At 39.4% G+C, this 12,465-nt stretch overlaps 1 protein-coding gene across 1 annotated transcript in view; it reads left to right on the top strand.

Moving 5' to 3' along the window:
* Positions 1-12,465, top strand: part of Mybpc1 (myosin binding protein C1) — a 72,671-nt gene that overhangs the window by 27,942 nt on the left and 32,264 nt on the right. The window contains exons 11-16 of the mRNA XM_048340563.1: positions 719-843; positions 1,733-1,838; positions 3,580-3,746; positions 6,877-7,039; positions 8,647-8,753; positions 9,591-9,724. Coding sequence (XP_048196520.1) covers positions 719-843; positions 1,733-1,838; positions 3,580-3,746; positions 6,877-7,039; positions 8,647-8,753; positions 9,591-9,724 — 802 coding nt within the window. The remainder of the gene's footprint in view (positions 1-718; positions 844-1,732; positions 1,839-3,579; positions 3,747-6,876; positions 7,040-8,646; positions 8,754-9,590; positions 9,725-12,465) is intronic.

Genomic DNA, 12,465 nt, shown 5'->3' with positions numbered 1-12,465 from the left:
GAAACCTACTTTCCCCTAGGCTATTATTGTTCTCCTTGTAGTCCAGGTCACAATTAAAGTTTATTATCTTTGGCTCCTACGTTCCTTTTCCCAAATACCCAAAAGCTTTCTTAATGGACAATATCTGTAATGTGATTATGCCAGTTCTGAATATTATTTAAGAGACTACCACATGCTATGCTGTGAGATTACTACTTACAGTAATAAATGAAGGCCATATTATTGCTTCAATGGAACAATAATCATTATTCACCCAACAAAACCTACTGTGTCCCTTAGGCTAGACAACGAATGAGATATGCATTAACAAATATAATCAAGTCTCTATCACTAAAATAAATTGATCATTTAAGGAATGTACAGAGTTAAAAAATATCCATGACAGTCTCAACCAACTCTCCTTTCAAACTGTGGGTTGCTATCATTGAACAGCAAATACGTGAGACTTGATTTTATATTTGCAGTGAAAACCATATACAGAAGGAAATTATTAAAGAAATGTAAAAGCATATATAAGTGTGTATATGTTCTATGTATCATAAAGATGAAAACTGGTTTGTTGTTTGATGTTAACTAAGGTATGGAACATGATTATAAAATGAAAGTTGTCTTCTTTACTCACAAGCATTACGAAATTATAAGCCAAATTTGCTGGCGATAAAGAAGAGAACAAAATCCAGGTCACAGACTCTGATTATGTCCCTCCTATTTGAAACAGATACATCTTTGAGCATAAAGGAAATGAAAGAATCATGTTTATCAATAACTGTGCTCTGACAGATGACTCAGAATACTATGTGACAGCTGGTGATGAGAAATGTTCTACAGAGCTCTTCGTACGAGGTAAAATGAAATGTCTTTCTTGCAACCACTAGGAGCCAGTAGTCCTCCCCAGACCAATGGTCAGAATGAATGGCAAGGTGACCTTCCTAGCTCCAAAGCAGAGACGGTGGAAAGGATTTGGCTTGGCTGTTAGATTGGCTGGCTATGAGAGTCTTCGTGTCCTAATTACTCTTCAGGCTTGTTGAAGAATAGAAAAGCCTGAGGGGACTGAAAAATAACAGGTGAATAAAACTGCCTTGTAGTTTTGCCTCAAGCCAAGCATATTTTGTAAGATAATTGTTCTACTTGTAACTTCTCAGGCAATAACTCCAAAGCTAACTTTAAACAAGTAATGCTAACTATATTGGACAATCCCTGTTCGCTTGGCTGATCCCAAGTAAGATTCTCTTGGAACCAGTTTTATTAAGAGGGGTATGCCAGCAGTTAACTTCAGTAGGTCAACATTTACTAAGACATCATAGAGGTGGAGGGTTCATATGAAGCCAGGTATCATTTATGTTCTCTATGAAGTCCTCTAATCACAACTGAACTTTAATCTCAACCCTTCATTTAGAAACAAAACAGTGTCTCCACCAGAAGTGTCTACCACCTAATATCTTCTTTGCTGAAGGAAAGGTATTTGTGGCACATTTTATAGGCTCTCCGAGATGATGGTAACATATTTGATTTGAGTTCTAAGGAAAGAACAAAAGCTTCCCTAAGTTTACCAGCTATTTATGTTGCTAGGAACAGATAAAGAAAAACAAAACAAAAAGCATTTTATTAGCTACTGTATGAGCAAAAGGCAATACTATCTTGCTGCTGAATTTTCATCTGTGAACAAATTAGGAGTCCTGAGACAAGATTTGGCTATTTCATGGCTTTAATTTTTCCCCTGTCTTCACATCAGAACCTCCAATTATGGTGACCAAACAGCTGGAAGACTTGAATGCTTACTGTGGGGAAAAAGTGGAACTAGAATGTGAGGTGTCTGAAGATGATGCCAATGTAAAATGGTAAATAGCTTCATTGGTGCCTGTCTGGGATAAGGAGACACCCCCCCCCCCCAAAAAAAAATGGTTTCCTAGTTGATAAAACAAGAAATAGAAATGGATCATCAATGTGGAAATAATCTCATTTGTGTTCATAGATATGATAACTAAAGGCATGCTATGATCTTGGGGCTCTTTTCAACTATGCCACTGAAGAACAATCCCAATATCTATGTGTGTAGGTACGTAGGGAAGTAGGCACTGGCTGATAAACGCTTCACTCAAGTTGCCCAAGTCTGTTTCACTTCAGAGGCAGTGGAGTTTCCGTATCTCTTTATCTCTATACTAGTCTTTTCACTGGGCCTTACCTACAATTTACATGGAAAGCATAGTTAAATCTTTCATGTAAGTTCTCATCATTTTATTGCTATTGTAACACAGAAAAAAATATTTTAGACTGAAAGGTGCCCATTGCTTTTAAAAATTATCAATAACTAGCTCAATGGTAGAGAGCCTTCATGAGGCTCTTGTGTTCAATCCCCACTATCACAAAAGTAAATCAGTAAAAATAAAGAAAAGCTACTTCTTGCCAGGTATCACAGGTTTGTATATGTAATCCTAGCTATTCAGGAGACTGAGATCTGAGGATCGTGATTCAAAGCCAGCCCAGGCAAGAAAGTTTGTGAGATTCTTATGTTCAATTAACTGCCAAAAGTAGACATGTGGTTCAAGTGAGAGAGTACTAGCTTTGAGCAAAAAAGTTCAGGGACAGCTTCCAGGTCTTGAGGTCAGGCCCCAGATTGGCACTATACATATATATGTGTGTATGTATGTATATTTCTTCTTTTTATTTTTTGCCAGTTCTGAGTTGGACACTGTCCCTGAGCTTCTTTTGCTTAAGGCTAGCACTCTACCACTTGAGCCACAGCGCCACTTCTGGCTCATTCTGTTTATGAGGTACTGAAGAATTGGACCCAAGGCTCCATGCATGCTAGGCAAGCACTCTAACAGTAAACCACATTCTCAACAACTGTATATTTCTTTTGGTTAGGTAGAAAGTTCTTTCTTACATATTCCCTGAGAATAGCCAAAGTTAAAAATTAAAAGATTCTAAATCTTAAAATGAAATATTCTCTAGGAATTATACAGAAGAGTTTATTCATGCTCATCTAAAATCATAGCTGACTTTTAAAATGTGTCAAGAGGGCTGGGAATATGGCCTAGTGGCAAGAGTGCTTGCCTCCTACACATGAAGCTCTTGGGGCTGGGGATATGGCCTAGTGGCAAGAGTGCTTGCCTCATATACATGAGGCCCTGGGTTCAATTCCCCAGCACCACATATACAGAAAACGGCCAGAAGCGGCGCTGTGGTTCAAGTGGCAGAGTGCCAGCCTTGAGCAGAAAGAAGCCAGGGACAGTGCTCAGGCCTGAGTCCAAGCCCCAGGACTGGCCAAAAAAAAAAAAAAAAATGTGTCAAGAGCCTAAAAAGGGAGTAATATCCATTCTTAAAATTCTGCCTCTCTTTAGTATTGAATAAGAACAGATGGCTCATATTCTTTGAGCACAATTTTGTAGACAACACTTGTTACAATACGAATGTCTGGATAGACAGGTTGAGACTTTAATCCACTGAAGTCTTCTTATGTGTCTAAGATCTGCCAAAGACACTACAAGACACTAGGATAAAGCAAAAAAAAAAAAAATAGCAATATTTGTTTCCTGGAGGTTCTTTTAAAGAATTATTTGATAATTTATGTCAATACAGGTTTAAGAATGGTGAAGAGATCTTCCCCGGTCCAAAATCAAGATACAAAATTAAAGTTGAGGGCAAAAAACATATTTTGATCATAGAAGGAGCAACAAAGGCTGACAGTGCAGAATATTCTGTGATGACCACAGGAGGACAATCATCTGCTAAACTTAGTGTTGACTGTAAGTAACATCTCCTTAGCTATCTTGAGCATTGACTTACCAGTAATGTGTTTCTTTAAAAGTTTTACAAAAGTTTTATGCTATTTGGTTTCTACAGGTAGCATTTTTAAATGTGTAAAATCGACTGAGCCCCAGTAGCTCACACCTATAGTCGTACTTAGGAATACAATCACATATAAACACATATGGGCTGGGAATATGGCCCAGTGGTAAAGTGCTCACCTTCTATACACGAAGCCCTGGGTTCAATTCCTCAGCACCACATATATAGAAAAAGCTGGAAGTGGCACCGTGGGCTCAAGTAGTAGAGTGCTAGTCTTGAGCAAAAAGAAGCCAGGGACAATGTTCAGGTCCTGAGTTCAAGACCCAGGACTGGCAAAAAGCAAAACAAAACAAATATATAAACACAGGTACAATTTGCTACTCAAGAAGTTGAGATCCGAAGATCGAGGTTGAAAACAAGCCTAGGCAGACAAATCTGAGAGACTCTTACCTCCAATTAATGAGCAAAAATATGGAAATGGAGGTGTATGCTCAAGTGGTAAAGTGCTAACCTTGAGCAAAACTGAGAGCTGAGGTCATGACCAGCACACATATATACAGGCATACACAAATGTAAAATTGTATGCCATTATAATTGAATGTCTATATAAGATCAGTTGGGGTCTCTGAGAATGGAACCTACTATACAATTAAAAAGTGGAGCACCAATATTGGAAGGAAAATATGAAAATCACCTATTAGCAAGCTACCCACATAGTTATGATTCCAAGACTATAAAAATAAATGATAGATACTTAAGTATGATATCAAATCCTCATGTTTGCTTAATCCACAGGCCATCTTACTATTCATTCATTAACGTACAACACTCAACATGTAACATGCAATTACAGTTGAACTGAGAAGAATGTTATTAAAATCAAGAGAATGGGAGTAAAAACTCTCAGCTGATGAATAAGAGCTTATTTGCTAATATGCTTCAGAAGCATGACAGAATTGATGTACTTATTCTAAGGCTTTCTAATAGGTCTCAATGAGAGATTCTGTTCAAATTTGCCATGAGAATTAAATAACAGAATGTCATGATGATTGGTATACATACAGAAATTGGTATGCATGCAGAAATATTGTTCCTTACTTCTTTGTTGATGTAGTTGCAGTACATATGAGCATTGCTTTATTCAGATACGATCTCAGTAGACCCTTTATGTTTCATGGAATTGTGGCCCCTTTACTATTTCATATGAAGTTTTTCAACCATAGGCAGAGTTTTACCTGATAGTTGTATCCATTTAAAGCAATTACAGTCAGTTCTGCTATCCTTCAACATACACATTTCCTTTCTTTTCTTTTCTTTTTTTTTTTTTTTTGTCATCCTTGGTGCTTGAACTCAGGGCTTTAGCTCTGTCTCTAAGCTTGTTTGTTCAAGGCTAGGAGGTCTACCATGGCACTACTTCTAACATAATGCATTTCTTTACAAAACAAAAATCACTATGCTATACAAATTCCTACAATCAAAGCCATAGGACTTACATAAGAAATGGGACTGTAGGCATTTCCCAAAGATCTAGGTCCATAACACATTAGACACAAGAGTAAGAGTGATGACAAAGGGAAAGAGGAAATGGGAGAATGCAATCAAGAGTTCATTGTATATACTACAAAATTAAGAAAAGGGAAGAGGTAAGTCGGAGGGGGAGGGAGAAATATTAAAAGGGGTGACATTGATCAAGATGTATTGTATTTATAAACTGCTTTGTTAAATGGCAACCATTTAGCTGGGCACCAGTGGCTCATGCCTATAATACCAGTTACTCAGGAAGCTGAGATCTGAGGATCACAGTTCAAAGCCAGCCCAGACAGGAAAGTCTATGAGACTCTTATCTCCAATTAATCACCCAGGTGCTGTGGCTCAAGTGGTAGAGTGCCAGCATTGAGCTGAAGAGCTCAGGGACAGTGTACAGGCCCAGAGTTCAAGCCCCACGACCACCACCACCAATAACAGCAATAAATATGGTACTTGACTATGAGAAAGACTGAAAATCTTCCCGTGGGAAGTGGTACCGGAAATGTGTAGCTAATGAACTATTGTGGTTGTAGGATAATTTGAAATCACACACTTATCTGTAGGTTCATATGAGAGTGGGAGTGGCTTATATGTCATGGGTAAACTGAGGTCACCAGTGGATATTTGGGTTGGGCATGTTTGCGTTTTTTTCCATGCCTGTCTGACTCAGTTCATCTGGTTGCAGCTTTTTCCCTTTCACCCAGCTGTACTTAGAAATACAATCACATATAAACACATATGGGCTGGGAATATGGCCTAGTGGTAAAGTGCTCGCCTTGTATACATGAAGCCCTGGGTTCGATTCCTTAGTACCACATATATAGAAAAAGCTGGAAGTGGCGCTGTGGCTCAAGTGGTAGAGTGCTAGCCTTGAGCAAAAAGAAGCCAGGGACAGTGCTCAGGTCCTGAGTTCAAGCCCCAGGACTGGCAAAAAGCAAAACAAAAACATATAAACACATGTACAATTTGCATGATCCTCCAACCTTCCTCTTGAATATCCATGGAACCAGAACAAATTTTCATCTTCAAAACAAATGTCACACAATTGTTATATCACAGTTGTAACTACTTTCAACATCCCAGGTGCATCTGTAGCTTCTATTATTGATGATGTTCTTGTATCACCTTCCTGTGGTTGTACCTACACTATCTCTGTAATCTTATCTGAGTATATTGGAAACCGTGTATACTGGTATTGGAACTAGGAAATTGAAAGGGAATACCAAAATTGAGAGACACAGGGTAAAAAAAAGAGAAACAACTACAAAAGCAATACTTGCAAAACTGTTTGGTGTAAGTGAACTGAACACCTCGGGGGGGAAAGGGTAAGGGGGAGGGGGAACGGGGGTATGAGGGACAAGGTAAAAAACAGTACAAGAAATGTATCCAATGCCTAACGTATGAAACTGTAACCTCTCTGTACATCAGTTTGATAATAAAAATTTGAAAAAAAAAAACACAAATGTCACAGCAGAACTGATGGCACCTTGTGACAGTGCTTCTGTGGTGGCCCATCTGAAGTTTGGATTTGCTCCCCTGTCATGCTCTTTATCCCCACAGTGAGACCGCTAAAGATTACAACACCGCTGACCGATCAAACTGTAAAGCTTGGGAAAGAAATATGCCTGAAGTGTGAAATCTCTGAAAACGTACCAGGAAAATGGACTAAAAATGGCCTCCCTGTTCAGGAGGGTGATCGCTTAAAGGTCGTCCACAAAGGAAGGTAAGCAAGCTAGGTGAGCCATAAGGAAAAGCCAATGCCCTTCTCCACTTTCCCCACTTGAAATGACCTGCTTTTGTCACATTTGTTTGGATACTAGCCATAGGGAGATTACCTGTTTCCAGGTCTTTGCTTACCACTGTTTTTTAAAAAAAATTGTGATTTCTGTATTATACACCTGGTTCTACTCAAGAGCCATCATCTGCCCCTCACAGTATGGTGGTATTGTCTGCTCAAAGGCTATTTGTCCCATCTCAACATGAAATCTCCTGTTTCAAGAAGAAACATGATTCTGAATTATAGTTTATGACTTGGCCAAGTATCAACTGTCCATAACCAAGGTTAAATAAGATTTATAGGGCTCTAGGCACTGGAAGCTCGTGTTATAATCATAGCCACTCAGGAAGCTAAGATCTGAGGCGTGAGGTTCAAACCAAGTCTAGGTAGGAAAGTCCATGAAACACTTACCTTTAACTAATCAGCAAAAAGCCAGAAATGGAGCTGTGGCTCAAGTGGAAGAATGCTAGTCATGAGAAATAAAGCTTAGGGACAGTATCTACGCCCTGAGGTCAAGCATCAGTACCTACACAAAAATAAAATAAAACATGAAACAGATTTATAGGGACCATTTAGTTTGGGCTGAGCTCTGTACTAAGCCCAACAGACCAAATCAACAAGAAATTATCCGTGCGGAAGTTCTGTATCACCATACCAAACAATAAGATTTTTTTTTTTTTCGGACACATAAGCAATAGTAGCCAGCTGGGCACCAGTGGCTCATGCTTGTAATCCTAGCTATTCAGGAGATCTGAGGATAGAGGTTCAAAGACAGCCCAGGCAGAAAAGTCCCCCCATAAGAGTTCCTTCTTGGTGGTTAATTGGAGATAAAAGTCTCACAGACTTTTCTGCTTAGGCTAATTTTGAACCTTGATCCTCAGATATCAGCCTTTTGAGTAGCTAGGATTGTAGATATGAGCCATACTCATTATATTTTGCAGAATATAGTATTTCCCAAATCCAGGACTGCAAATAAAAGCTAGTTAAGATCTTTAAACCAAAATTGTTATAGTACTTTTGACACCAATAAGCATCAAATGCCCTTCCCAAAATACTAGGCAAGGTTTTGTTCTTGGACCATAGACTCTTACAAGGTCATGGAATGGTTTGAAACTGTGAGAAAATTGCGTGTGCATACGAACTATCACAATCTCATAATATCTCCACATGTTTGTATGTATGGCCCAGGGGATAGGGGAAGGATTGAGCCCAGCTAGATTTCATACATGTCATAATAGACTTTGTAAAGTTATGAAAGGAGATGAAAAAAAAAGAATAACAGACTTGTATATATAATAAGTAGGTGGTATTTGTAGAAATACTTCCATTTACCCCCAAATAGAGAAATGTACTGTGGGTCAATCCAAAGGTTAACTAAGGTTTCACATTCTCTCTCTCTTTATCTCTGTGTTTTTCTTTCATACCCACCCACTTGAATACATGTGAATGCTTGCACAAAACAAGTTTATCAGATTAAGAAGTGCCTCTTTCATTTGTGTTATGTATATTCTAAACCTTTGCAGAGTCTCAGAACCATGTTCTTGTTTCCTTAGAATCCATAAATTAGTCATAGCCAATGCACTCATTGAAGATGAAGGTGAATATGTTTTTACCCCAGATGCCTACAATGTTCCTTTATCTGCCAAAGTTCATGTCATTGGTGAGTAGGAAAAAACAACAACAAATGATCGCATAGCTCTCTTGTTTGTTATTGATTTTGATGGAATCATTATGCAGTCAAAACTATGTAATACTCAGCCAGGTGCTAGTGGCTCACACCTGCAATCCTAGCTACCCAAGAGGCTGAGGTCTGAGTATTCACATTCCAAAAGAAAGAAAAAACCCGTAAGTGGAGCGGTGGCTTGAGTGGTAGAGTGCTAGCCTTGAATGGAAAAGCTCAGGGGAAAAAACCCTGGTCCTGAGTTCAAGCCCCAGGACCATCACACAAAAAAACAAACAACAACAAAAAGAACAAAACTAAATAACACAGGAAAAAAATGTGTCAACTAATATTAGTCACTAATCATAAGTACCTTAATCTTCAGTCTTACAATGGAGTGTGTGTGTGTGTGTGTGTGTGTGTGTGTGTGTGTGTGTGTGTGTGTGTGCTGGTCCTGAGCCTTGAACTCAGAGCCTGGGTGCTGTTCTTGAGCTTTTGTTCTCAAGGCTAGTGTCCTACCACTTGAGCCATACAGCTCTACTTCCAGCTTTTTTGGTAGTTAGAGATGAGTCTCATGGACTTTCCTGCCTGGGCTGGCTTTGAACTGTGATCCTCAGATCTTAGCCTCTTGAGTAGCTAGGATTACTGGTGTTGGCCCCTGGCAATGAAATTTTTTTTTTAATTCAGGCAACAATGATCTTGACTCTACTCATATTCTTGTAAACGGGGCGGGGGGGCGGTATGGGTTATTACTCTTGTTTCCACTAGCCAATCACTAGGCAAGATATTTGCATGGAAACGACTGTCTGATAACAGAAACTGTGCTTACTATTCCAGATCCTCCTAAGATCATTCTCGATGGCCTTGATGCTGACAATACCGTGACAGTGATTGCAGGAAACAAGCTCCGCCTTGAGATCCCTGTCACTGGAGAACCACCCCCCAAAGCCATTTGGAGCCGAGCAGATAAGGTGTGTTACACACACACACACACGCACACGCAGAGCCTATCACACCCCTTGCACTCTTTCATTTGACAGATAAATTAATGTACAAGAGGACAGTACAGATGCACTTGCTTTGAAAAAGAAATCATAGCTGACTATCAGACAAATGATCTCATCATTTCTTCTCCACTTTTCATATTTCCAACGTGGCCACACATGTTCTGGGTATAATGAACAATATCTCCTCATGCATTCTATGGACCTCAAAGAGTAAACTAGGAGATGTTTACAACAAATGAGCAATGAATTGTTAAGCAAGTGAATAAAAAATAGAGGAGCCAAATCACTTTGGATAGTAATAGATGCCACAAAGGTAAAAATGTCACCATCACAAGTGCCCCCATGGCCACTGCGGCCTCTGTGAATGACAAGAAACCCTTGTATGAAGACCAAAGGGAAGAAGCTTCCAGAAAGATGCAATGGAAGTGGCTCAGGACAGTGAATGGCCTAGAGCTGTTGGAAGAAGAGCTAAAAAGCCAGTGTAGTAGGCAGAGTGTGGAGGAGAAAATCAGCTAAGGTTGCAGTGGTAGAGAATCGCCAGTACATGAAGTTCTCTGGCTTCTTGTGGGAAAAAAGAAAAGTATTATACTTAAAAAAAAAAAAGAAGAAGAAAAAAAAATCCAACCTGATGCCTGGTGGCTCACACCGGTAACCCTTGCTACTCTAAAGGCTGAACTCTGAGGATCAAGGTTCAAAGCCAGCCTGGGCAGAAAAATCCATGTGAGACTCTTCTCTCCAATTAACCACTCAAAAACTGGAAATGGTGCTGTGGCTCAAAGTAGGAGAGGGTTAGCAAAAGAGCTCAAGAACAGTGCCCAGGCCCTGAGTTCAAGCCCCATGTCTGACAACAAACAAACAAAACACCTTGAGATTTCTTTTCCCCCAAACACAACTGAGAAATTATTTTAACCATATTCTATGTCCAACAATCTAGATATAAAAAAATTTAGTTATGTCTCCAGTTCTGTTGTTAGAAGGTAGGTCGTAAAAGAATCTACAGAATGACAGAATTGCAAGGCAAAATAACTAGGTTTGAGGTTTCTGAACTATTCTCAGTAGATTTTAGAACAAGCTTGATGCCAGTGGCTCACACCTGCAATCCTAGCTACTCAGAAGGCTGAGATCTGAGGATCAAAGGTTTAATGCTAGCCCAGGAAACCCACTCCCCCCCCAAGTCCCTGAGACTTTTATCTCCAATTAACCAGCAAAAAAAAAGCTGGAAATGGAGCCATGACTCAAGTGACAGAGCAACACTGGCCTTTAGCAAAACAAAGTTAAGGGGCAGTGCCCAGACCCTGCGTTCTCGGGGTACAAGGAGGAGGCTGGATCTTGAACTCAGGGTCTGGGTACTGTCCCATAGCTTTTTTTTTTTTTTTAATCAAAACTGGCGCTCTACCACTTGAGGCATAGCTCCACTTCTAAGGCACTAGTTTAGGTACACATGGAACATTGACCAATAAACTATCAAAAGAAAAAAAGCCAGAAGGGAAGCTGTGGTTCAAATGATACAGTGGTAGCCTTGAACAAAAGAAGCTCAGGGACAGTGTCCAGGTCCAGTGTTCAAGCCTCAAGACCACCACCAACAACAACAAAAAAGTCAACATCAGCAAACAGCAAACTAGGAAACAAAAGGAACTTCCTCATCATGAGAAAAGACATCAATGAAAACCTTACTGATAATTATCCTACTTATTGAGAAAGACTGAATGCTTTCCCTCTAAGATCAGGCAGGTGAGAGAGAGAGAGAGAGAAAGAGAGAGAGAGAGAGAGAGACTCACTCTCACTATCTCTTGTCAACATTGTACTTGAGCTTCTTGCAGGGCAACTAGCATGAAAAAGAAAACAAGCCCATCTTGGAAAGGAAGGAAAGCTGCCTCCAATTGCAGATGTCATAATTATCAATGTGAAAAATACAATGTTACTGTCAAACAGTCCACTAGAACAAATGTTCTCATTGCTTCATTTTTAATACCTAAAAACTGAATACAACCCAACTGTCCATTGATGGATGAATAGTAATATATGCTTACAGTGGACTACTACTCAACAATAAAAAGGAATGGTTTCATTTTTAATGTCCAAAAACTGACTACAATCTAACCATTAATGGGTGAATAGTAATATATGCTTACGGTGGACTACTCCTCAGCAATAAAAAGGAATAGTTACTGATCTGTGCAAGGGTATGGATGCATCTCAAAATAATTACAGGGAGACAAAAATAAGTCACTAAAATACTTTAAAATTAATAATACCAATTGCTGGTAAGAATATAAGACAACAAAAGTCTCAGACATTACAGGAGAGGATGCAAAATGGTATGTCTAGTTTTAAAAATGAAGTTAAACACCTGAATCCTTGAAACTACTGAAGGACAGAGTAGGAAAGACACTAGAACTTATAGGCACAGGAAAGAACTTCCTGAATAGAGTCCCAGGGGCACAACAAATAGGGGAAAGACTCGACAAATGGGACTACTACAAATTAAAAAGTTTCTGCACAGCTAAGGTCAGAGCCACCAAAATAGAAAGACAGCCAACGATATGGGAAAGGATATTTACCAGCACAGCAACAGACAAAGGCCTGATATCGGTCATCTACAGAGAACTCAAAAATCTAAGCCCCTCCAAGCCCAATAAACCTATTAGGAAATGGGCAAAAGAGCTAAAGAGAGACTTCACAAGAGAAGATATAAAAATGGCAAA

Source organism: Perognathus longimembris, chromosome 1 (genome assembly GCF_023159225.1).
Source record: "Perognathus longimembris pacificus isolate PPM17 chromosome 1, ASM2315922v1, whole genome shotgun sequence".
Taxonomy (NCBI): domain Eukaryota; kingdom Metazoa; phylum Chordata; class Mammalia; order Rodentia; family Heteromyidae; genus Perognathus; species Perognathus longimembris.
This window is presented reverse-complemented; position numbering and strand designations above follow the sequence as displayed.